Source organism: Lampetra planeri, chromosome 1 (assembly GCF_965212315.1).
Source record: "Lampetra planeri chromosome 1, kcLamPlan1.2.h2, whole genome shotgun sequence".
Classification (NCBI taxonomy): domain Eukaryota; kingdom Metazoa; phylum Chordata; class Hyperoartia; order Petromyzontiformes; family Petromyzontidae; genus Lampetra; species Lampetra planeri.
In genome coordinates this window covers 24,432,215-24,459,780 of record NC_136107.1, presented here as the reverse complement: position 1 = coordinate 24,459,780, position 27,566 = coordinate 24,432,215, and the positions used below count along the sequence as shown (strand labels likewise).

The 27,566-nt window shown below is 40.6% G+C and overlaps 1 protein-coding gene across 1 annotated transcript in view; it reads left to right on the top strand.

Annotated features, from left to right (window-relative positions):
• LOC144720554 (integrin alpha-8-like) overlaps positions 1–27,566 on the top strand; it is a 127,337-nt gene that overhangs the window by 62,156 nt on the left and 37,615 nt on the right. The window contains exons 14-18 of the mRNA XM_078597350.1: positions 9,209–9,254; positions 12,637–12,744; positions 16,985–17,040; positions 22,610–22,764; positions 26,554–26,691. Coding sequence (XP_078453476.1) covers positions 9,209–9,254; positions 12,637–12,744; positions 16,985–17,040; positions 22,610–22,764; positions 26,554–26,691 — 503 coding nt within the window. The remainder of the gene's footprint in view (positions 1–9,208; positions 9,255–12,636; positions 12,745–16,984; positions 17,041–22,609; positions 22,765–26,553; positions 26,692–27,566) is intronic.

Genomic DNA, 27,566 nt, shown 5'->3' with positions numbered 1-27,566 from the left:
TAACCTCTCCCCTACATCCCCCTCTCTGGCCTATCATGTGACCTGCTGTCAGTCAGGGCTGCTGCAACTGCAGAAACCCTTCACTGCCAGCAACCAGCGCTATGCTGCTAAGTGACCAATTCTATGTCACTACACAGGAATATAGCAGTGAGCCATTACAGATGCCTCTCCAAGGCTGTATGTATCTTGACTGTTTTTTCAAGGTGGTTCTTTGTAGTATGTTTACCGACGGTTGCTCTCTACATATTGTGATCACTTGTTAATTTGTGTTTTTGTTGAAGGTTTTTACGTTCGGTGTTTGTTGGTTGAGTTTGCACGTATGTTTGTACTTGGGTGCTTTGCATATGTACAAGTATGGTAGAAGTCTTGTCTACATGGAGACCGATCGTTAAAACATTACACTGATGTTAGTGATCAAGGTTGGCATCTTGCTTGTGTACGTTTGTGACAATCAGCAATGTGGGTTCTGGCCCATGCCTGGGTCAACTGTGCATAAAGTAATTGCTGGCAGGAGTGTATCAACAGCAGTACTGGCAAGACAAAGGTGGCTGGGTGTGGTGTTGTACCGGTGCTCGTTAACAGCACTTTTCCCACAGTATATACAGGATTGAAAAGGGGATCTTTGTCTCTGTGTGTGTTGGTTTAGTATGGTCTACTTTAGGAGGTCCTCTACACTGACGACATTGCTGACAACGAATGGGGTATTTGAAATTAAGTATTTGATCACAAGCTGAGCTGGAGTTGGTGACCTGCATGCTCTGGTTTAGCTGTGCTTGGTGACCTCTTGTATTCATGCTTGCGTGCATTGTTTGGTTGGTGGGTTGTATCTAATCCCCACTTATCCAGATGGTTTTGTATATCATTCATTTAAATATTATTTCTTTGCACAGCCTTTCGCACACAGTGCATCTTGTTGGCGTGTGTGAAACCAGTTTACGTTGAGTATGGAGTTTACACAATACAACTATTTATAGTAGGTGGGTGTTTGGCAAATATAATGTCAACATTTTATTACACAGTGAGAGTTAACATCAGCGATGCAGCTTTGAATCTGCGGTATAATGTATTCCAGGTTGCCATGTTCCCTCCACAGTCTGCTGTGTACATGTTACATCTGTATGTGTAACGAATGTGGTTTGAGCTGCGTCCAGTAAGCACGCTGCTGTTAGCGACAGCCAGGCATGGTGGCACACATGTCATCGCGTGCTTTGAAGGCAAGGGTTAGATTTTGGTTGATCCTCCCAAACCGCGACTGTGCTGTGAGGTATACATTTGCTTCTATATGTCTTCATGGTGCCAATACAGAAAGTAGGTTCACAAACATGTCGATTGACCTTTGAGTGTTGTGGATTCGCTTCCATGGCATGTATATGGGCACAGTCTGAATTTGCCAAATATTGCAAATGCACGAGTCTCCTGAAAAGGTCGTTAGGCTTGATGAGGCTTTCCTGGGTAAATTAATTTATGGATATGAATTGTCGGTCTAATGTTTCATTCTAGTAAGTGTACATTTATCAAAGCTTAAACGACTAATTTTTTAAAGATGAGACATTGGGGTTGTTTTTATCCCTTCCAGATGGGATTGTGAGGCCCTATAAACTTTTCACTTTGAACTTGTGTTGTTTTTGCTTTGATGCTTACTGCTCTGTAGCATTTCAATTGTTTTGCCACTGTAGGGTAAGTGATAGACTTATTAAGAATATAAATATATTATCCATAATCAGAATTACTCTAAATTGAATAATTAAACATGTTTTTCGTATTTTAAATAGCATTACATCTGCACAAGTAAGCAACGGACATCTTTTCATACCACTGTTTAGACTTTAAAATAATTTATTGAAAGCTGTTATAAACAGGTGAGAGCCCATACATAACAGGTGTGCTGCAATGGAGACGTTAGTTATGTATTAACAGAGATTTATGTATGGTGTTTAGTTGCACATATTGCTTGGAAATTTAATAGGGCCCCTAATGATAGGGGTTGGCTGTTTTCTCAAAAGTAAATGGAATGGCAATAATCTATTTGACATTTGTAATAATTCCACTGATTCCATTTTTTGTCACGTTAGGTTAAAATAAAAATGTTGGGAATGTTATAATTATATCTGCCATACTATACACCAAGCAGGTAAACATGGCTGGTATGATACATGCTAATAAATAAGTACATTTTTTTGTACATGAAGTAAAAAAAAATGTGTAGGCACATTCTTTCAAGAGTAACTCTACTAGGAAGAAATTCTACTTGAGTGGATTGCATTCATATCTGACATTTCATGGGTGCTGGAGTACAGCAGGCAATGAATGCTATGATTGAGAGGCAGCATTTAAGCTCTTATTTTTTATACACATGGCCTCCAATTTCAGCAGTAACATCCTGTAATGAGGGTTGTCGCAACTGCAGGATTGGGCAGCATTGGGACATATTGTCACAGCTGTCCATATTCTACAGCGAGCAGCGCTTGATGTGGCAAAGTTTCAGACATCCACCGCCACCAGCTGTTTGACCTCCTGCTGCAACTCTCAGTTTATTAAAGCCTTTTAATGAATTCACTAAAACCCAACAATTATGCTTACCCCCATTTGCAACGGCAACAAAAAAAAATCTGGCTTTTAAACAAAATCGGCCAGGATGCTATCATGAATATTGCTTTCTGGGTCTTTTTGAAATTTGTGTAATGAGGCGGGTTTAAATGGGCACCGCGCCAATTAGGGGGACGTTGAAAGGGCAGGCATGAAGCCAAGCCGCGGGATTACGGAGGCATCTCTAACATGGCGATGTCGTGCACAGTTGTTTGGAGAGAAATGTCTGCTGCTGTTTTTGGAAGCTGTTTAATGTGGTCCCCTGATTTTGATTAGCGATGATTTTTAATTAGTGGGGGATACAAATATAGTACTTCTTCCTAAACTTTATGATGTGTGTGTGTGTGCGCGCATGCATGGAGAGCGGTAGTGTAGCGGTTGGCGTGCTGTGCTACGAACTCGGCAACCCGAGTTCGATTCTGGCTCACGGCCACCGTCAATGGCGATTATCTCAACTGGTCCTAGGCCTCCTTAGGTCGATTCGGCCTCGATTGAGTACCTGGTGCAATGTGTAAACATCGCCACTTTGGAGTCAAAGGCGGTTGGGCGTGGTGCTGGCCACCCACCCCCTCGTGTACCTTGCAGGCCTTCATACTGTAGGTGCTCACTTAACAGCACTTGCCTGAACAGTCCGAGGCTATACGGGGGATCTTTGAGGCAGCTGTGGTGGTTACTGATGTGGGTGGATGCTTCTTCTGGCAAGGTGACTTCTATAAACAAAAGGAAGGCGCAGCAATGGGCTCTCCTTTGTCTCCTGTGATAGCGTATTTGTACATGGAAGATTGTGATACAAAAGCAATAGCTTCAAGCACACCAAAATCATCTGCTTGGTTTACATATGTGGATGACACATTGGTGGTCTGGCCACACGGCAAAGATACACTGAACGCATTTCTAAATCATATCAACTGGAAAAATACATCCATCCAGTTCACCATGGAAGTGGAAGCTGACAGAACTCTAACATTTCTGGAAATGGTAAAGAACACACAGTGTTTACCGAAAGAAAACGCATACTGACGCCTATCTGAATGCAGTCACACCATCGCCCCGTGCAGAAATCTGCTCTTATCAAGACTTGCATTCATCGAGCTAAGAAAGTGTCAGATGGTGACAGCCAGCCTGAGAAGTGAAATTAATCTTGTTAAAGAAGTGCTGCAAATGAACGGTTACAATGATGCACAAATCAACAGGGCATTGAATGCCAAAACCAAATCAAATAACAAGAGCTTTGAAACTGTCCAAGTAATGAAAACTATAAAAAAATACCGTACATTGCGGGAGTAACTGATAAACTAGCCAGATGTTTGGAGAAATGAAACCGAGTCAGATTTGGCACAGTACATAAAATACAGAAATTAATATCTGGTACAAAAGATGTATTGAGAAAGCTATAAACAGAAGGTGTGTACAGGATGAACTGCACGTGTGGTAAGTGTTATGTTGGGCAAATTGGACGAATGATCAGCACGAGACTCAAAGAACATCAGAAAAATATTAAATTCTCCCAAATGCCACTGTCAGCAGTAGCAGAACACGCGTGCCAACAAGGACACTCAATTGATTTTGATAATGTTGAAGTTTTGTGCAAAACTAGCCACTATTGGCCAAGACTAATTAGAGAATCTATCGAAATTGAAATAAATCAATAACTTTAACCGTTCGGATAGCTACCGCCTTAGTGCTGCGTGGAAGCGAATCCTCAAATAATACATTATTTAAATGCATGCCTACAAAGGGCAGCGTACTTCAATAGGGATTAATGTTGGTAGGGCTATTTTAATAAACACAATAGACAGGAAGGACAAGTTCAAAGGGCTCGAATAATGCACATGCATCATGTATGTTGCCTCAGTAACCCCCCCCCACACATTGTGCAAGAGCGCAGAAGTGTGGTCAACACATCTATGCCTTTTATAAAAGGAACGAAACCGTTTGACTTCTCCCACAAATCTGGCTGCCGCCTGATGAAGCTAGTTGTAATTACTGGCGAAACGTCGTACTCAGATTGTAAATGTTGTAGCTTGGCTCTCCAACACACTGGTGTGCTGTACGAGTGACGAATTGGCATGTTCTGTTTACGTGACAACCATTACTAGTTGGCTGTGTCGGGTGGTGGCGGGTTTTAACGACACATATATTTACGCGATCTAACCCAAAAACCTCTTATGGATGATATTGGTCGTGAAAGCCTACGTGTTAAAGTGGGTGGATGTGTTTTGTGTGTGTGATTATATCTACATGCGTGTGTTGTTAGAGTATTTGTAGTTTAATCAAAAAGATACAGATAAGTTACGTTTCATATAATTAGTCAATTAAACCTTTTTAATGCAACTACAATGTGGCAAAAAAAAGTAGTGACCTGGCATTCTTGTGACTGGAAGTAATTTGGTGCTTACACTTATAGAACAGTTTCAGGATCTTTTATCTTGAATGGATGTGGGGTTTGTTGTTCCAGTTTATCAATTATAACAACATTATTAAGATACCAGTGTTGAGGCACGTCATTTGAAAGCTGGTGGGAAAATATGACTTCAGTATCTGGCTATCCCTTCAATCAGAAAACTGCTTGTGAAGGAAATAAGTTATCGACTGTAAACATTTTGTAGTTTTTTGTTTATGTAATCGGGATGACTAAATTTGGTGCATTTTCGCAATTTTGGACGCCATTTTTTCTCGTATAAAACCCAATGCAACTTGGTATCTTGAGGAACTGCCTGCAGTCCGTGGGTGATGAAAGCTTGACAGAAGGAATGCTCAACACCTCTCGCCGAGCCCAATCAACTACACGTGACGTCACTCACCTAGGGGGGGGGGGGGGTCAGACATTTGTGACGATGTGTGACGAGGGGGGGGGGGGTGAGAAATGTGACGTCATCAAAATGCGCAACTTTAAATAAATAGACAACACGTTCCACTTAATTAAATAGACTTTTTAATAAATGTTTTCTCCTACAACATCAGAGTGCAGCGCCACATTATATACGCACTACAATGGCAATCGTTTAAAGCGATTTGAAGCATGTTTACAAAAAACATTTTGGGGGGGGCAAAGCTTTGTGACGTCATATTTGAGGGGTGGTCTGACTTTTTGTGACGACGCGGGGGGGGTCAGAAATCGTCCAAAATCGCGTGACGTTATTTATATTTATGGACGGCCTCTTACGTGCTAAAACGAACAAGGCTATTTATTGTCTACAGCAAAAAGTGATTAATTTCAGAGAATGTGTTAGCGAAGTTTATCAATTGCTCATGCAAGCTTAAAAAAAACAGTATCCTCCATCTGACCCTACATTAGCACACATAAGCAAAAGACAGATCGTCCATGTTGGCATACAGATTGTGTGTACAGGCATTTGGGGTAAGTGCTGTTAGTGAGTATTGGTACATGAAGGGATGTGATCAGCAACACAACCACCAACTGAGTGATTGGAGAAACCCCACTCATGTGAGTGTAAAACAGTGAATTCTGTTGATAGGTCAACAACCTACTTGCTCTACTGCGTTTTCCAGAACCTCTGCCCTGTAAGTTGGTGTGTCATGCTAATGATGTCACTATCTTTGCCATCATTATTAACATGAGACCCCTCTACTTCCAAATTGCTGCATTACAGGCATGCATTGTCACCTCAATGCGAGGAAATTAAATCATTAATTGTACCACATTCAGAGATAACTTTACAACGTTGCTCTAGTCCCCAACGCTATTTCGCACAATTGTACCTACGAACACAATCGGTCTGCAAACAGTCGAACAATTGACTCCCTAAGTGGCAGCAGTTGTGAATTACTCTGGGTTATCCAAACCCCAACATAAGGGTAAGCCCTTTTAGCTTCAGTGCAAGTAGCTCTCTGGCCTTTGGTTAACCTATGAGCTGCCGTCGCCTCCAGGTCTAATTGGCCCAGGATTCGGGCTGCATAATGACCCCATAATTACTGCTTTCGGTAAAAAAAAACGCCTCCAAATAATGACTGTTATTTTTCCTGCAAAGATGGCAGCAGATAGGTGCGTGGTTTTAAACGGGAGAGTCAAATGGGAAAACATTTGAAGGAAACCGGGCCAGCACTGCGATTGCTCCAGAGTGGTACGGTCTGCTTTTGAAAGATTAATTGTTGGGTTACATGGGGTCTAAACAATGGCACACCACTGATTGTGAGTTTCCATTGTAACCAAGTGACCTTTATTTAATTGTTAATGTTGTGCACAAAAGGCTGCCGACTCTGTCTGAACCCCAAGTAGGCATGGAAGTATCAACGCAAAGTCATTTTCTCCTCCAATGGGTTCGTGCAAGCCACAACGAAGGCTTATAAACATCCTGCAATGAAGACCGTGTGGTTTTGGCTCTCACTCTGAGCTATAACAACACACGCAGCACGTGTACCGCGGGCAGAGAAGAAGCACCGGCTCTCGGTGCTCGGTTTCAGAAGGGGGAGGGGGAATGGGGCATTGACTGAGCAATGGACAGAAGTGTCATGGCTACATTGCATGTGTGTGGACTCCGCTTGCCTCTTGGGTGCACTTAATTTTATTGCACCTCAAGAAACTCTAATTTGCCTTTTAATGTTTGCTACTGACATTAATGTTTTACGAAAAACTAGTTTCAACCTTTTGCTGACTTTTTTGAATGGAATTTTAAATGTACAATGGGAAGTGTGCAATTTTCCCAGTGTTGTGTGATCAAGAGATGCTACATCAACATGGTCACATCATTTGTTAGTCTGGCCAGCAGCACACGCTCAACGCCACACATGGCATGTACACACGACGTGTTTTTCTTTTCACGCCAATGTTAATGTGTTTGGGGAATGTGTGTGTGGATATGTTAACCCTAATTGTGCCAAATAGTTTTACAGATGGAATAAGAAAATTGTATGCTTTTTTACACAAAATATATTATTTATTAAAAAACAGAAAATTATCTGAAGAGTTACATTAATTTATTTATTTTATCGAAATTTTCCATCTTGGCCCTTTTTTTCCCATGACGCTAGTTGAAGAATACCAGTGACCGATTCTGCACCTTCTGCTGCCTCGAGATTTGCAGAACTTCCTCTGCATATAGCCAGAAACACCTTAGCCAAGATCTTAATATCAAAGGAGCGATTTCTAAATGTTTACTCTTGTTCATTCGGATTGAAAGCAGTGTGGCACACTTTACAGCACCATTGGAAAACAACTCCAAAGTTGTTTTCCCCCTGTAAAAGGTTTCGGTTGGAGTTTTTAAAACGGTTTTTAGTTTCTCTCATAGAAGTGCTTCCCTACCCTTTGGCTTCTTCCATTCTTTGTGAATGTGGAGCATATTAGCAGGCTCATAGCACCTGATTGGGTCCTGTGAAAGTTATATTACATTTTAGCACCACTGCAAGAGTGATAAAAAAAAAATGCATTTCATATAAACGGGAGAGATTTTGACAGTTCAGAGAAATTGTCTTCTGTTATGTCAGCACACTATACACTGTGATGCATATTTCATGCATTTGAAGACAATTCTGAATACAGAGTAATACTATTATTAGTATGACTTTTATGAAGCACTTAATAATAACATGTCCTGACCAATATGTTTTAAGAACCAAGCCGCGGTGCCACTCTCCAATCCCTACTTCTCTGGATGCCAGATAACGTTCAGTGGAATCAGCCAAAATTAGAATAAATGACCACCTCCCAATAAGCGGGGGGAGCTTTACTCTCATCCGGCTTGGATGGCATCGCATAACCACAAATAGTCTTGCTTGACCAGCTGCTGGGAATCCTGAACTTCCAGATAATGATGTCTGCCTGCATCAATACCCAATCGAAATATATAAGCAACAAGTTAGAGAATTGGAACCGCCTTCGTAGCAGGTGAAACGAAAGGAATTCTACGAGTAAAACCAATTTCCAGTTCAGCTTTTCATCCAAATATAAATAGTCCACTTTTAGAGCTTGGCCTTCTGTCCAGTGGGTGCTTTGTGAGAGCTATATGCATCATCTTCTGTCAAGTCACGACTAACACATTTCTGACTTGGCTCTCTTTCTTTGGCCACTATTACTGCTTCAATCAATCTCAATCGTCATTCTTATTTTTTTACTGCATCAATGCACCTGGACTTCTAAAGATATCTGAAACCATTTTGCATTTCAAATTAGTTTTGTTAAGAAGTTTTGATATTGATTATTTGAGGGGTTTTTTTGCTCTTGCATTTAAGTTTAGGTTAAAATAATGTTTTTGCAACTATAGGACATTACTGTTGAAGTTTGCATACTAAATGGGTGTACTGCATATAAATACACAAAACTATTGCTGTGATCCTAGCTGCCCCATGCCCACATTGTAAATCCATTACCAGAAAAAAATGCAATGGACTTGTTAATTAAATACTGTGTTATTCAGTGCATGAAAGTGTTGCCACAGAATGTGCAGCATCACGAAGCGTGAACAGCGCTGATCTCCGATGAGGGATGATGGTTAAATTGAACATTGTTCCCGCTGATGATGGGTGTGTCATTGTTTAGCTTGACACTCGAATGGGGTTTTGTTTCAGAACGTTATAGGGGGTGATATGAATGGGTGTTGTGTTTTGCTATGTATGGACAAGAGGAAACGATGTAGTGTACATTTCCCTCCTGTTTTTATTACAGATTTGATTGTTGGAGCCTTCGGAGTGGACAAGGCCATTGTGTATAGGTGAGTGTTGCACTGTTAACCTAAACTATTTCCTCCGCTATTTTTGTTTTGCCAGCTCTTTTTCATAGGTGACCTGGCTACAACTGATAGCCCAATGAAGTGGCTTATCACGTGGACATTTCTAGCAGCCAAATACTCTAAACACATGTTTCTTAATGGGGAGGGAAAAAAACCGGAGGATCTGGAGAAAAATCTACATGACTACGGGGAGAACATGCAAACTCTGAATATAAACGGGTCTCAGGGTGAGAATCTAACCCCCACACCCTCTTATATATGAGGAAAACGAGCAGATTACTTTGGCAGGAGCATTGGAAGAGATTGTCTCTTAGTTAACGCCCATATACACGTAGCGATTAGGTTTCGGCACATTAATTGTGTAATAAAGAACACATTGTTTTGGAAATCATCAATACACCTTTGTGGAATAGTCATAATGTTTAGATAAAAAAAAATGAGGATAATAACCTTAAACTCGGTTTGACAATACATATTTAAATTGATGTAAGAGGAAAATTACTAGTTTAAAATGACATTAAAACATGGCCACACTTCCCTAGTATAAAAAAAAACTAAGTTTGTTTGACGTGCAATTTCAATGTCAAATACATCTCGACACGGAGCAGCCATGCAGTGACTGCATGGCTGCTCCGTGTCTTCATATAAAACCCGTCTTAGGAAAGAAAGATCAAATCTGAACGGGGACACACAATCTGCTGCTTGTGCAGCTACGATTACCCATGAGCATGGACTGAGACTTAGAGCGGTCGTGTGCAACATGTGGTTGGAAAGTCATGCCAGCGTTAACATCATTGGTCACGGTGATGCATTCACCGATGTTGCTGGGTCATGGTGAGTGCTCTCGCGTTACAGCGGGGGGAGAGCTGCTCGGAGAGACCGACAGTCCCCGGCGCTGCTCATGCTGGCGTGCGGTGTTCCTGTGTGACCCACCGGTGCGGTGCTTGGGAGAAATGTTGTGGCCCATTTAGGTTATCTGCAAATGCTGCGGCATAACCGTATCTGGCGTTCAATTTGCCGTGCCTCGCTGTAGGACGCACAAAGGCTGCACACGAGGGCTCTGTTTCTGACACGGCTTGATGCCCGCGTGATTGACGTCCTCAAGTCTTTCCTGTTGACCCGTGCCTATCCCCCAAGTCGTGCGAGTGGCGAACTATGCACAGGGCGACAATCTGTATCGCTGCTGAGGTTACAGGGCAGCGCAGTACTCAACGGGGCGCTCTCTTTGTATGCGTCACACATCATTGTTGGCTACGTGCAGTAAGTTCAACATACCTACATAATGTTAGTTCGATGGAGGTATTCGGTGTTAAGGGAATGGGTAGTAGATGATTTGGTTATTGTATTCGTAGAAATATACATATTGCTTTATATTATAAATGTATGCATAAGTATATCTTTATTCATTATTATTTTGTTAACATGTGTATGTGTGTACACATACAAGTTTATGCAGTATACTATATGTATGTTTGTATATATGGCACAAATCAAACCATATACTCTAAGAATATTATATGCAAATAGTGCAATCCTATAATAGTGCATTGCAGTATTTTAAAATAGCATTTATATAATCACGTAATAAATAACATTTTGCTTGACTTAACAATGGCCTTGCTTCGTGGTAATCAATTGTGTGATTATGGAGCTGCTGCTCCTTGGCCTAGGCATGTGAATGTCACCACTTGTGGCAGTACCACTGGAGCCGAGTACCTATCCCTTACTACTTTGGAATATTGTTATTTCTTAAAAGCCTATAAAATGAAATGGCAACAGCAGCAATGTTGTTCATCATTGCTGAAGTCTGGCTCCTCGGGGGTCTTATTCCATGACCCCTTGCCTGGCTGTAGAGAATAAACGCCCTCAGTGGGGACTAGGCTGGTAGGAGTCTTATGCTGGGCCTGCACCAATGGGCTGAGAATGTCTGAGATGAAAGATAACACTGGTCAACACACTTTTTCTGGCATAAGGTATTCCAACGGTTTTAAGGTAATTTTAGGGTGCTGATTCCCAATCTGGCATCAGTTTTTGTCTATCACATCAGGTTTTTGAGATATCAATATTGCATTTTCAATAAAAACTGCAGAAGAAAAATATTAAATAAATGTGGATATCTACATAAAATGATATTATAAACACACTATCCTAAAAATACAGCACCATATTTTAACACTAAAGCAGTCACTGACTCGCAACAACTTGCAATCATAAGTGACAGAGTTAATTTCGGATAAAATCTATGAAAATTGGGTATGCCGATAGCATAAAAATGAGATGTGATAGAGCAAATCTGATTTGGAATCAGCACCCTGAAATTAGTCTAAAACTGCTGCAAAAGTCCAGGCCAGAAAAAAATGATTTTTTTGTTCACCAGTGTAATTACGGAGGGTGCTGGCACAAGTATAGCTGTTGTCCCTAAACCTGGCCACCCCCGACAAGATAAGCTGACAGTGATGAGGCATATCTCACAATGTGCTGCACAAGACTGCTGAATTATTTTTCTAGAGACTGTGAGGAAATAGTCCTGTTGGTCTTGCAATCTTTTTTTTGCCAGAACTGGAAATAATCTCCATAGAGCATGGTGTTGTAAATGTTATGTGTGTGGAATATGTATAATACAATCTATTTTTCTCTTGCTGGGAACGATTGAAAAAGTTGATGTTTTGTCCAGCTGGGCACCTTCATGATTGAGTTTGTAGTATATAGTAATTGATTTTCATGAGTGTGTTCAGTCAAATCTGAAGGTGTCCCTATGGTCTAATGTGACTTGAACTATGATCATGTAATCATATATGTTGAACTTATTTTGCACCGTATGTAGCCAACCATACTAATAAGAGGTGTGGGGGAAGGACGACAAACTAAACACAAAAAACAGGTCTAAATAAATACATTTTCCACCTAGATTTGAAAGTGCATAGCTCCAGTGGTTTCCTATTATTGGAAGGAAGAGCATTCCAGACGGCCGCAAAAGCGCATTTGAAAGTGCACGATGCAGTGACCATCTTTGTTCTATAGTTATCCAAAAGCCGCTGCAAGAGACATGTGGTGGGAATTCCATGGTTTTATTGCAAGAAGCAATCGATGTAAACGACAACCACTATTGACCACCACCAAGTGATGGAGCCTCGCGAGAGGTGGCGGTTTTCCCAACATTAGATGGATGATAATACAATTCTATACGATTGATGGTGATGATGAGTAAACCCCACAAGTGCTTGGCGTGTATGCCAGTCATACACTAAGCACCCATGCCCACTCCAGGCATCAAGGGTACCGAGTCTTAACTCCCTTGTAAAGCACAGGCGGCAGTGATAGGAACAATCGGGTGGTAACGTGATGTGTGCACGACTGTGTGCAGGGCGCGCCCAGTTGTGACGGTCAGCGCGGAGCTCACGGTCTCCCCCATGGTGCTGCACCCTGAGAACAGGAGCTGCATGGTGACTGGTTACACTACCCTGCAGTCCTGGTGAGCTTTGTTTTTTGCTGGATGCACTGACCTGCTTGCCTCATTCATCTCTTCCTGTGTGTGCACACGTCTCTGTCACTTCCTGTGGGGAGCGGTAGCGTATCGGTTCGTGCGTTGCACTACGAACCCGCGACTTGAGTTTCATTCCCGCTCATGGCCAAAATCGGTGACGATTATTTGAACCGGTCCTGGGCCTCCCCTAGGTCGACTCGGCTTCAAAAAAGTACCTGGTGTTATGTGTAAACATCACCACTGGGGAGACGAAAGCGGCCCGGGTGTGGTGTTGGCCACCCCACCCCCCTTGTCTGCTGTGCCGACCTTCAGAGGTGCTTGCTAACAGCACTTGCCCCAAAAGTCAATTAAGGCTATATGGCCCAGCTGCATTCAGTAATATTTCTTAATTTACTCACTCAATTTTTTTAATTTCACTTTTTCACCCAATTCCTTTTCCACTGGCTGATATGATTTATGGTTCTAGACTTCAAAGGTATATGTGATGCTTGTGCTGGAATTCATAATTTGCTTTTAATTCCTATAATTAATTTGTAGAGATTTAGATATACAAAAACCCACATTACATTATTAAAGGTTCTATACACTTCAGAGCATTTGCAACATCTGAAGAATGGTTTAAATTTGTTTGGCTCCTAGTGGATTGTCTTCAAGAAGGTATTTCAAAGGTATAATTTCTCTTTCGATTCAAAGCTTTCGTGACTGCAGGGATTCATCTTCTTGGTTCTTTCGGTAAAGTCACGTAGAATGGAAATAATAAAATAATTTAAATAAAACATAAGATATAATTTCTCTGTTAACTGCAAAATAACTCTGGATACTATACTGTTTTCTCTGAATAGATTATAACATTTGAGTGATAATGACAGTATTTGGTGATGGCAATGACATGTCTTTATACTTGAATTAAATTATATCATAAACCACTTGCTATTCATCTTCTTGGTTCGTCAATAAATGCTGCATTGAATCATAAATCACAGCCGATTCTTATAAATATGGAACATGCGTCAAATTTCGCATGTGAGAATGTTTTGCAATGCTTGAAATTGATACGCTCGTGTTAAATTTAGGCTCACAGGAGCAAGCAAAAACCTTAACACAAATTACAAACAACAGCAAAACAAACAATACAAATTCGATGATAATTAAAAACTACAAATTGTCAATTCATGGACTTACTGCTGGGAAGGGTGGGTAGTGAGTGGGTGGGTGTGAATCTTACCCCTTCTTGATACGGTTCCAACTTGTTGGATTGCACAGAGAAACTGACGCTTCAAAATCTGCCACAGGATCTAGACTTAAAGAGCGAGTGAGAGGGCATAATAGAAACCGCAGTAAATAAATAAATCGTCCAGTATTTTTCGATTTAAAGCTTTCGTGACTGCAGGGATTCATCTTCTTGGTTTTTTCGGTAAAGTCACGTAGAAGGGAAGTAATAAAATAATAAACAATTCTCACGACGTTTCGGCCACAATGCAAGCAGCCGTCCTCAGGTGAATTGCATGTCATGTCTGACAAGTTTAAGTTTATATTGCTGATAAAGGCCTCATGGTAACATTTATTTCTTTATTTAACAGGAGCATGCTTCAAAAGTAAAACTCAAATACAAGCCCCGTTTGGGTATCTGACGTGTGCACTCGTCATCATTGTTGCTGCCGGCTTTATTATTGCCACTTTTCACAACTAGACTTCAGCAAGTCCAGGCGCACATTACCCCTCTCCTCTGTGCTGATGAGTGGTTTATTACCTTCATAGTAATGCTGCAATATCAGTGGCCCAAAGGAACAATTTAGACATTAATGGAGAATTTTAGCATTGTCTAAGCCGGTTCCAGCATGACAAATGTATAATTAAACACCTGTGATTTACTTTTCTTAAGTTCCATGAACATATTTATTCATATATACATATGACAAGGGTCTAAATAACCACACAAATTAGATTGTTGTTTCTTATTATTATGATTAAAATAATCCATACTGCATGATGCAATATTATAGTTGAGTGGCACTGTGCCTGAATGTTCTTGACCGTTCATCACAGAAGGGTGTGAGTTCAAAATCTCAGTGAGAGCTCGATCCACTTTGCTATCCCTCCTGGGGTCTGTAAATTGAGCATTATCTACTCATTTGTGAGAAGTTGTCATCGTCTTTGGGAAATCTAATTCCCACTTTAATAATGTGAAATTTCCACCTGTGGCTGAGGGTTGCCAGCACTATCGACAACCACCACACTACTCCTTTTGATTATTTAACTACATTAAGTATAGCTCATTTATTAATTTAAGCTTCTGCATGTCTCTAGCACACTAAAAGCACCCAATGAAAAAAAAATCTCCATACAAAGGCTCTGTATTGCAGTTTCATGGCTAAGTAGGCCAATCTAATTAATTTGACAAATGACCAAAACCGCCTTTGCCCTATGTGGGTCACATGCCGGAGTTTGCAGTAACAGAAATGCCATGCAAATGCTGGCATAAATCAATGTAAGAGTGTTGTGTGTTGGCACTGGCTGTGGCGAGGTAGGAATTTTTAATGCTCTCCCCATTCTGGCTTGTGTTTTGCGTGGGCATCGCAGCCTGTGCTGCCCTGCTCCCTTGGCTGGGCCTGGATGTTGTAATTACTTATAAATGTTCTTAAAGAGAACAATGAGAGCGTCAGTGGAATTGCTACTGACTAATGGATGATGTAAATTTCACGTGTTAATAGTGTTTGACTGTTTTAGTCGTGTATGTGTAGCTGCTGCTACTGCTACGCTTGCCGTGCTTATAACTCATAATAAACATGGGCATAATACACGATGTACATACAACATTGACTATGTTCAAAGAAATGCTGTAGTTTCTTAGAATATATTTTAGTTTGAGAGTGCATTCTCTGTTCTTTGTCCTTTGTTTAAACTTGTGTATATATATACATTTTATTTTACAAATATGGTGTTTATACTGTGCTTTTATTCGGTGTGCTGCTACTTTGGTGGCTCAGTGTAGGGTAATCAATCCTTTGAGAAAAACTTAGTGGGATTCATTCACGTGTGGGATTCATCCACGTGTGGGCTGGAAGGTTCAGTAGCAAGTGACCAAACTAACCAGCATGCAAACAGTCCAAACATATCTGAAAATGGTTCTCCTTTTTAAGGAAAAATGATACGATCTCAATCTTGACAACTTACAGGCTTTGAAATCTAGAAAACAATTCTACTTGTGGCATTGTATTTTTATTCATGACGTGTGGATGAAAGGTTCTGTGTGGCCACTTGGTACCAATTAAATGAACATCCCAGCACCGAATGTGCCCTCACCTGTTAGCAATTTCCTTTCACATTCCTTACATTCTCGAGACAACGTGTCCACGTGCCTCTACTCAGCAGCGTTATTCTTCATGGCGACCTTCTCCTGAAACTTGCTGACATCAACCACGTATGAGTCAAAGCACCTTTGTGAACAAAGCTTCCTGTTAGATTGGATAATGGTCGAATTAATACTTATGCTATGTGTATTGCTTTGTGTAGTCCCGACAGTGAAGGTCCTTTGCAGTTACTGGTTACTCCCATAGGCGCGTGGAGCAACGTCCATCACTGGCCCAGGACCAATGAGTGGGGATGAACACCCACCCATTGCTCCTTTAGTAATATGGAGTGGACCCACTTTGGCACTGGCGTTATTTGACTGAAACGTGATAGTTTTTATCAACAGACAGTTGGATGAAAATAGAGAGTGGTGGTGTCTGTAAGTGCATGCTTAGGGAAGGGACTTTTGCGGCCATCAGATTTTAAGCTGCAAATGTTAGGTAAACATTTATAGCAGTCACTATTCACTGTTCAAGTATTGTTTTTTGTAATTACTTATTTCAGGTTTGTTTATTTGCTTCTCCTGAAGATGCTATTCTTCCGATGTCACTGTATTTAGTCGGAATGTGCTCTGGCTTTCATTTTACACACAAAAATTTCCAAGCTTCGTCACAATTAATTTGTTCATCAGACATTTTAATCGATGAAAAGTTGACACATTTCGAGAGTAGAAATAATATAGGTAAGTGCCCGCACAACTATACACAGTCCATTATTATTGTTAAAAAAAACATCACAAGCAACTGTTGAGGATTTGGGCTGTTTATTGTCTTTTTCACCATGAAATCCTATAAAAGGAAGTGCAGTCAATGCCACAATGTGTTGCATTTGGGCTGGGGACACTATAACCTGTGTGATCTGTGCTGTCCTCTCTCAGCTTTTCAGTGGAATTTTGCCTGAAGGTTTCTGGAAAGAGAATACCTGATACTGTAGGTAAGTGGAGGTCTTCACGTGCTCTAAGATAAACGCAAACAGAAATAATTTACGTGACGACTTTGTTGACATTGCAATTGAAGATCTATTTAATGTGTTTTATTTTGGTGTCCAACTTTATTTGCAGACCAATAATTATTGAATGTCCATTTATACTTTTTCGTTCTCAAGAAAAAAGTCTCCTTTGCTGAGCACTGTTTTTAAGAGAACATTAATTGCAGATGTTCCGCAGCTGTAAATTAATGGACTGATTTGGTCTTCTGATTAAATATTTCTGGCTTACTTTGGTGTCAAGACATTGAAATAAAACTCAGACATTCCTTAGAACTTGCTCCGACACGGTTTACATAAAGTTTAGCCATGTGTATGTCCTACATGGGAAAATGACTGGGTGTGCTTCGAGGAAAGCTGCACAGAAAATGAAACGCCTTCAGGTCTCTGCTGAGCATTAATCACAGCTCGCATGCACCGAATGCCTGCAGCCACACTGATGTCATGCTGGAACTGAGATTCTGGCCACATTATATAGCTGGTAAAGCTGCCAAAATGCCCATACAACTAGATCATTACAATACATTCATTTGTTCAGTTGACATGTGCCCTTTAATAACCACTCCGTCCACTGTGTAAAACAGTCCTCTTCCTCACAACCTCCTCCCCTTAACATTACTGACATGAACACCACAACCCACTTCTTTATACAACCTCAGGTCAACAGCCTTACCCCCCTCCTCACTTAAACATCGTTGGACCCTCGAAATAGGCAGCCATCACGGCATCCTACAAACCAACATTCTGCAGACACTGATGTGCTATGTATTGTTGTAGATATGCTTTTAATACAATCAGAATCTTTATTTATCTTGGAGGAATCCGATGAGCTGTTAAGCTATTTTTTCACAGATGTCCCGTAGGGGCGGGTCATAAAGTTAGAACCACAAACAATACAAAAACACGACAGGAGTGTAATGGAAAGGTAAGCAAATCTCTCAATAAATAAAACTTTACTATTTTTTATTTCTCTAAGATAAAGCCCACTGAACTATTGGCTTATTTTTCAGAAGCGACCTGGCCACACATGATAGTTCAACGAAGTGGCTTATCACGTGGACATTTGTAGTAGCCACGTAATCTAAATGTCTATGCTTTAGTTCAAGCACGTTCTGCTCTGCTTTCTACCAAATTGTTATCGTGTTGTAGACTTTGTCTGGCTTATTACCTTTGACCTATCTGCTTCACAACTAAACCAGAGCTGCTGTTTGTGTGCTGGGCAATTGACCTTTAGCCTCTTGACCCCACATACAAATCCCAGAAGGGAGATGTCTGTTTGCTGGACAAATGTTATTAACGTGTAATTGGCATGTTCTGTTTACGTGACAACCCTTACTAGTTTGCTGTGTCGGGTGGTGGCGGGTTTTAACGACACATTTATATATTTACGCGATCTAACCCAAAAACCTCTTATGGATGATTCGTCTTGATGTGTGTTTAAGTACAGTATACTATCATGGACAAATAATCGTCCAAAATTCAAGGTTATGGTGTTGTTTTAAAGAGTCCAGTTCTCATATTCGATGACAAACAAGATATTTATAGAAAACATTTGCATACTCGAAATTATTACAGAAAGTGGTCTCTTCTAGAATTAGCAGTATTTTGACTATTATGTAGACTTCGAAAAATTGAGGGTTGATAAATTGATGGTGGTGTATGGCAATAAATATATTTAAAAAAAATTAAGCATTCAGGCTGCGAAGACATCTCACTGAATGAAAGCAGTTGTTAGACTAAGGCTCAGAGATTTGATTTTGGTTTTAAAAGTGGCGTAGTTTGTATAAATACAGATGCAAGCACAAGTGACAGGTGGCTGGCGTGGACTAATTGTAACCGTGTATGGGTGTTTGTTGCTATTTTCTTAGTCAAAACTCAGAAACAAAGCTGTGCACATGTCAAAGATGTTTAAACATTGTAACAGGTCTTTGACAGTTGCTTCATCAATGCAGATTTAGTGGGTTTTTTTTTGTAAAAACACTGACCAATAAGTGACAATATAACGTGATTTAGTTTTCTCCGAAGATCCCAAATAGATGAGGCCGAGGGTACAGTGAACATTTGATGAGGATTTACTGTGTTGACAAATAAGATGAATATGTCCGCTGTGAATCTTAAAACATATGTTTGCCGAAGTGGCCAAGTGACTCGGAGCTTCAGAACGTTGAGCTGCCACTGATGAAATCCTGTGTTCGAATACAGGCAGCCACCATCTCATTAAAGCAGGTTCCCAAGTGTAGCTAGTTGTTGCTGGACACAGATTGGTCACCAATTAAGGCACAACAAAACTGAAACAATTACATTTGTTTTTGCATGATATTTTGAAACCAATTCTAGCTCTGGGAATGTTTTTTTATCTATTTGATCATGTGACAGTCAATTGGCAGAGTGTATGAGAAAGTACTGTCCCAACTGTATGAGGGATGAAAAGCCCACTTGAAGGATTTTTTTTTAGACAAGTGCTGTAACAAATCTCTTTTGCGGGCTGCTCAGACACATGGGGTGCACTGTTCTGCAATATTTTCCCGAATGGTTTCTTCGTCCCGTGACGCCAATGGCACAGTTGGAATAAATTTGGAAAATTTTATTGATATACATATACTCATATTAGCTGATGCAGCATTCAGAACAAGTCTTTGTTTCATATTTTTGAATTGTACAAGAATGAAACAAAACCTTGCAACTCGCTGTGGTTGTGTGCAAGAGCCATTGAATTTGACTTTTGGTGAAGCAAATCGTGCGTTTTTTTCTAGTTCCTCCGAGGCTCTGAAAGTTGCCTCTGTAGATGATGCATGTCGTTGAGAAAAAACATGAATCTTAGACTAGAACATTGATATTTTTTCCTGTTTTTACGTCTGGCTTTTGCGGCATGTGGTCTAGCTCTTTTATCTGCTGTGCGCTAACGGCGAATGTGCCCGTTTATTTACATATATTAGCCGGGAATGTAATCGGCTTTTTCCAAGGATTGAGAAATTACCGACGTTAAGAAACAGTTCTGTATGTTATTTAATACACTTAACCATTGCATTCGGCAACTTAAGCAGCCAATAGCGGACATTTTGAATACCTACCACTGCTTGTCACAGTGATTTATGTCACACAGTCGGCAAAAGTATGCTTTGTTGCACTATACTTTTTCATCTGCACACCATTCCATCTCCCTCAACCACCACCTACTCCTCCTCATCAAAGCCGTCTAAGCCCACCAACGAATTGATCAACACGCTATGGCACCACAATTATCGTGGAACTGAGAGGGATTATGGTACCAGTGCGATTTGCTTAAGAGGGATGGGGTACATATTGAAGGGGCAGTGTGTGTCAATATTCATCAAACCAAACATTTAGCAGTAATGTTGAATCGCTGCAGTGGGAATGCTTCCAGCAATGCTGGTTATGCATTGACCATGGACATGCGTGGGACTAATTATTGCAATGAATACGAGTTCCCATTCTTGGTCAGCTCAGTCCAAAGTAGGGATATAAGAAGTGTGGCGTGTTGACATGACAACGGATGTTGACAAGACTTTAGTTTTCATGTACTGAAATAATACATCACTAGAATATTTTCCGATGCCAACAGTGCTAACCTCTGATTAGCACGGCTGGCTGCGTATGGTGCAAAATAAGTTCTACATAAATACATTTTGAACTATAACTCCATTAAAATTAGCTTTGCACTGCATACTCTCTTAATGGATATATGTAGTAGATATTGACCACTGTCTTTGGCAAAAAAAAAAATCTGACAAGCTATCAATTCATGCTCCTTTAAAGTCATTAACGACATATATATGAAGTTGATGGCAACTTTTAACATTTTAATTCGCTATGGCGTTTTAAATACTAACTAGGTGTAATGTTGGCTAAATTTCCCAAATTGCGTACCAAATTTGCCTTGAATAACCCATTCCCTGGAGACTCATTGGAAGTGTGTTAAATAAAGAAACACATCCAATGGTGGTAATGATGATGAAGGCACTGATTTTCGGCCCTATGCCTGGCTTCATTGCTGCCGTTCTAACATTAGTAAGATGAAACGTCACTTTTCTCTGGCCAAAAATAACGCTGGTGTGCATGCAATAGATTCAGGAAGGAGCACGTGTGCGTAAAGCAGTTAGTGTACAGTGTCATGATCTCTGTGACCATTATGCGATTGCTGGCCGTGAACCGTATCCGTGACAAATTGCATCGGAACCTGTCCTATTCCTGCACTAGATTTCTTTAAATCAGCTCCTGGGTGGTGTTTCATTGTAAGCGTTTGGCAGTGCTGGTGGTGACTCGGCGTGGCCCTGGGCACATCACCTCATGTGCCATGGGCAGCCTTAACAGATGTTGCTTTTGCAGCACTTCGCCAGAAGTCCATTAAGTAAAAGGGGTATATTTCCCCTTAAAATACACAGTGGTTAATATAGTAAAAAAAAATTAGGGGGGGGGGGGGGAGTAAATCAGAAGATATAACTTGTATGTCTTAATGTAATTGCATGATACACATTCAACATTTGTATATTAAGAAATCAACATTTGTTTGGGGGGTTGCACTGTGAATGCCTTTTTTCTGCAAGTCTGTGCATGCTCAAAGGCGTATTCACATGGTTATATGCCAATACATTAACTGTACTTTCACGTAACTTGGATTGATGGAAGATGAATGATAATGTGTGATTTAATGATTATTTTTAAGCGACATCATTTCATATCCTGATTTATTTTATTAGAACTGACAACAGTCAGGTTAAACACTAATATATTTAAACTAACATCAATACACGTGTTTATACCATGTTTGATCATAATGGCAATTGAAGAGACATTTTAAGGTTACGGGAATTCCCTTTTATTAAAGTTGCCATTTTGCCAGAACAAACAATAAACGAGAATACACTGTACACCAATTGTCTCTATTGTAAACACTCCTGAAATCTTAAAATTAGGAATTTGTACTCGACTCAATACAATGTCTTACTATAAAAAAATATGCCGTAAACATTAGTGATATTTTTGGTAATGTTTGTACTACTTCCTTTCATATATAAATCTTCCAATGCAGAACCCTGTGAAGAAATATTATTTGTTGGATTAATAAAGCCTCATTATAATAATGCAAAAACATTAATATCTGCTTCCTCCGATTTAGCATGGTTGGCTACATGCGGTGCGAAAGAAGTTCTACATACATACAATATATATGGCTGGGTGTTGTGGCAGATCAGTCCACTCTCAATTGGGAGATTAATGAGTTCAAACCCCAAGTTGAAAGTCCACGCATTCCACCATCTTTCTACAATAAAATGTGTGCCACTTTGCACAAAGTCCAGAGTAGTTTTCCAATAGAGACTGGTTTCTTACCAGAGTATCTACTTCACAGCAGACAAGTTCATTTTTGGATTTGTTGCCCGAAAGCACGTAAATTTGTCAATTGAATCCAAGTTCAGTTGACCCATCGGGCTAGGCAGCTATCCATCCGCCGGTTGTGGCGTGTCTAATGATGTGTCCACACCTCTGTCTGTGGTCACAGGCATGGAGGTGGAGGTGCTGCTGGACAAGTTGAAGGAGAAAGGCGCCATCCGTCGAGTGCTCTTCCGGGACTCCAAGTCGCCGCGCTTCAGGACGCGTCTGCAGATGGGCCGAGGACTTCAGGAGCAGTGCTCAACCCTCACAGCGTATCTCAGGGTGGGTATGCCGTCATTCCCACCAGATTATGTACCGCAACTGGAGGGGCGCTTGTACTTTTGAAGGTCCTTACCAGGGCCCGGTTCCAATTATTCTTGGATGGGGGGGGGGGTGTTCGGTAGAGCTGTTGTATAGGGGGCAATCGTAACAGTGATTCACATCTAAGGAGAGTGAACTTGGATGGGCCACAGGGATATTTGGTAGTGTAGGGGTCCACCTGAGCACCCCCTTTTTTAGTGCCAGCCTTGGTCCTCACTCTCCCCACATTAGACCAGCTTTTTGCATGAAGCTTTGTTTTCTGTTCACATATAGATTAAAATGTTGTCCACTTATATACCATTTATCCAATGGATTGGTGAAAAGTTAATGCTGGGTTGCCATAGTTTATAAAGACTGGAGATTTGGAAGCTCTGCTTGAGAGAGGTTTTTTTCTATTTCATCAGCTTGTAATAGAATGATAAGAATGGCAAAGATAGATATTGGGTCAAGTTGTCCACCGAGTCTCTCCACTGTAATTCGGTGGGCCACAAGTCATATTTTAGGCTAGTCGTTAATGAAAATGCACCGTTATTTTTCATGGCAATGTTATTAATTTCCACCGAAAGTTTGACCAGGAGACCGTGTGATCGTTTCTTTCCATCTGTGCTCATTGAACGGTGAGCAAATGGGCTTCTGGGAGAAAAGTCATAATCCACTGTGTACATTATAACCACAAAACATGAAAATGTATTGCAATTAGTCAATTGTTTTTTTATTCTAAAAATGTAGCCTTTATTCGGTGCCATGGTTATTTCTGACAAAGTATTTTGAGAATATTCAGAGGAAAGGGTAATTCCCTCGGTGCCCTCGGCTAAATAAATGCCGCATTTTGCTGCCTCCTTACTGACTGCTTTGCCTGTGCCTAAACGTGGGTCTCTTCAGAATCAAAGCACGTGTAAATAAACTTTGCAATAAGCAGCTAGAGGTCAAATAAATTGGAATGTGGAGTCATGTTTTAACAAGACATTTTCACGCATGACTCCATATTTCCCTGATAAAGGAAGTCTGGTTTTGCATGGCCTCACATTATAAACTAAAACTAAACAATTTTTTTTTATTTTCTCAGTTAAGGCCGACTGAGCTATATCGCTCTTTTCAGAAGATACCTGGCCACAAATGATAGCTAACCGAAGTGGCTTATGTGGAAATTTATAGCAGCCAAATATTCTGAACGCATGTTTCTAAATGTAGAGGGACATTATGGTTTGGCTGAGGCCCTGCTATAATAGTGTCAACTTATTAAGCAATTCTGTCACTGTTTTTGAGATCATTTACGTTTCCAAAGATATGTTCACTCAATTTGAAAGGTTGTGAGACCACAATCATTATAAGTAAATGTAGATTAGCCTGGAATGCAATGATGAAGGCAATTTTTCAATATTATTAGAGTAAACCTTTTCAACTAATATAAAGATATTTTTTACAGGTCCCAGAAAGTGGGGAAGAAATGAGAATGACTTTGAAAAAATATAATTATTTACTCATTTGAGGTGTGCAGTTGGGGAAGGAGGGGGGGTTATGTGTTGGTAGCAAAGGGTGCAGCAGTACACTCCACTGCTCGTGTACCACGCCTTCTGCAATTGGCAAAGTAGAAATTATAACGGAGTGAAAAGTAATATTTTTGACCGACTTATAATTTCTGTAATTTAATATATATTTAGATATATTGTAATAAATAAAAAAGATGCAACGCGATCACCAGGGTGTTGTGGTGGCATCTGTAACTCGTATTTAAGGAAATTATTTCAACATTCAGTCAAGGAAGCAGAACATTTTGGCTGATGCCCTCTTTGTCTTCCCAGCAGTGAATTGCATACTGTAATGAAGCGGATGCTTGCACTAATGGTCTACATCCTCACCAGATCCACCTTACGTAGTCAGAGTGGAAGAGGGGACCAACGTTTTAACAAAACAAAAGGATGCGTTTACAAACAGTGATGCAAACACTTTTTTCAGGAGGGGTTCTATTTGGTTTAATGCAACAAGCAGCGAACTTGCTACCACTCGGCCATGTCACCACTGCCCATTTATGCGTGAGCAGATTGTATGTGTACATATCTGAAAAACATACATCACTACTGGCCATCTGTGAAAAAGAGCTGCATAGCTCATCGGATTGCTCCGGCAAAAATGTGTAAAGGACACGCAGAGTGTGTGCTTTTAATGGTATGACAAAACTGACTTTAAGAATCAATTGGTGTTTGAAACCGTCAGTGGAATTACACTGGTTATAGGTTGTTCTGAAATAAGCCACAGCTCCAGTTTGTACAGACAGACTCCCAGCGGAGGAAGATCTGATATGAAGCTGAAGCAAAGCGTGGCGTGCTTCTTGCAGCACGCCGTGCTATGCATGTTGTGTGCTTCGCATGGTGTCACTGTTTTTTTTGGCAGGGGCCAGGGGCCTTCACGGTGCTCTGTGCTAAAGTATAGGAACCGACAAAGTCATTCAAACATCCACGCACCCGACCCCTTAGCTCTCTTGCCAGCACGTTTTGGCACCGTTTTCCACACACGCTTGCAGATAATCTGCTGGGATTCCAAATGGCATGGCTTAATTTTGCCCTTCCCCGCTGTAGGAGAGGGCGTTGCTCTGAGTGCGAAGGGGGCCCTATGTGGGCTTGAGTTGCACGTGCGTAAATATACCCGCTGTGGCAACCCTCTCAGCTGTCTTGTCTGTGGCTCCAGTGTTATTTTTGATGCAGCTAGGGATTTAATTGTCTTTAATTTAGGTTGAGAGTGGATTTTTTTAAGGCTGTCTATCAACAAGAAAGGAAAGCTCATCTGTTGTGGAAAACCAGCCTATTTTAATACGCATGTTGTTTGTATATACTATTTACGTAAAATGTTTAGTTTTACTCTTTGACTAATACTGCTCAATCTTTCAGCCAAATGCATTCCAGGAAGGCATTAGGTCATCATGGGAGTCCTGTACTTTTACACTAAATAGTGAGAAATACTTTGCATCAGACTGTCATAAAATCCTACAGAAATCACAGCTAAAATATGGGCTCCTCAAAGTAGTATGTTAAGCAACACTTTATCAACAAGGCAGTGCTATAGCAATTCAGCGTTCCAGCTTATTATCTGCACAATTATTTTTGCAGATGAGAGTAGTCTCGGCAAATTCATAATTTTATCCACGAGTCTTGATTGGCCCATTTTTTCTGGCATTTGCTGATAGGAAATACTCATTTTCTTTTATTAATCCACACGATTTCAATAGGTAAGGGAAGTCCAACAGAAAACGGATCCCGTTTATCAATGTTTATCAGGTTTCTTTCACGTGGATCAGTGCAATAAAGCATCCACTGATAATAGGATCCACATAGTTCATTCTAACTTGCTGAACTGCCCCGACTTGGGCATCTGTGAAATAGAGCTTCATAGCTCATGGGATTCCTCCAGTCTAAATAAAGATTCTAATTCTGATTTAAAGATCACCCCCACATTGGTTTGCATCAAGAGGAGTTATCCTCCAGTTAAGTCATGCACCTTTGTGCGGCACTTTAACACAGAACATCTCACAGTCCCGCACATGATTGTCTAGGCCAATGTGTTGACTTCAGGGGGAACTCTACTAATCCGAGATCAGAAATGCTGGACTTACAGCTCGGGTGCTTCCAGACCACGTTATCATGCAAATTATACAATGTTCCGTGTACACGGTTATTCACAAGCTTCCTCTGCAGTCAACATGCTTTGTTACAGCCATGTGGTACGTGTTCATCTATTTGTGTGCCTCCTTTATAGGATGAAAGTGAATTCCGGGACAAGCTGTCTCCCATCGTGGTGTCTCTGAACTACAGCCTGGATGAAGAGTACAACTCAAATCACAGCGCTGTGGTGCCAATTCTTAACCACTACCAGGCAGACCACATCCAGAAGCAGGTACCCCCTAGACAAATGCTTACCGGTGTTGTGCAATGACCATTGATACTTCAAAACATGAATTGGAACTGATGCACTGTATACGTTGATTGTTTGGTTCAATGATCGAGTGCATTTCATGGATCTGGTAAAATTGTTAGGGTTGTACAAGGTCTCTACTTCCATATCTTGCTCTGGAAACAGGTTATGATTGCTATTTTAATAACTTTGAAATAGGTTTCTACTTATAAAGCATAACCTTATTTTGTCAAAATTATCTTCCATAACCTCGACCATAAATAGTAAAAACTTCAACACAACATTTGAAAATCACATGCTCCATGTACATTGTTAACTTTATTCACAAGTTTGCCCTGTAATAAAAATACAATAATTCCAACGATTAATAATTACTAACGGTACATTTCTTGTAAAGTTACTGAGGGTTACATTTCAAAATTAATATTCATATCCATGACTTTTGAAGTACAGTACAACAGTGTTCTGCTGGTGTCTTACATATTTATGGTATTATGGAAGCCCCCTCGTGACCATGAAACAAATTGGCCAACTCGGACTCATGAATGTAGACAATGGCCATGTGAATTGTGAAGACTTTTCCAACGACATTGATGATCGTCATGCTTTATACTTCACGAATCATGCTTTCCAACAACAAATTCCATGGGACACAATCCCCCTGCATTGCCAGTGACATTCAGAAGCGAACAAAGTCTGCTCTATCAAACTTGATGCAGTTAAATTCCTGACGGCAGAGAAAACTGGTCATGTGGCTTTGTGAAATATTCACTTGCATTGGCAGCCATAGAAACGATAAGAAGCTTTGTTGTGTTGCCCATATCGCGGGCAATTATGTAATATAACCACCAGCAAGG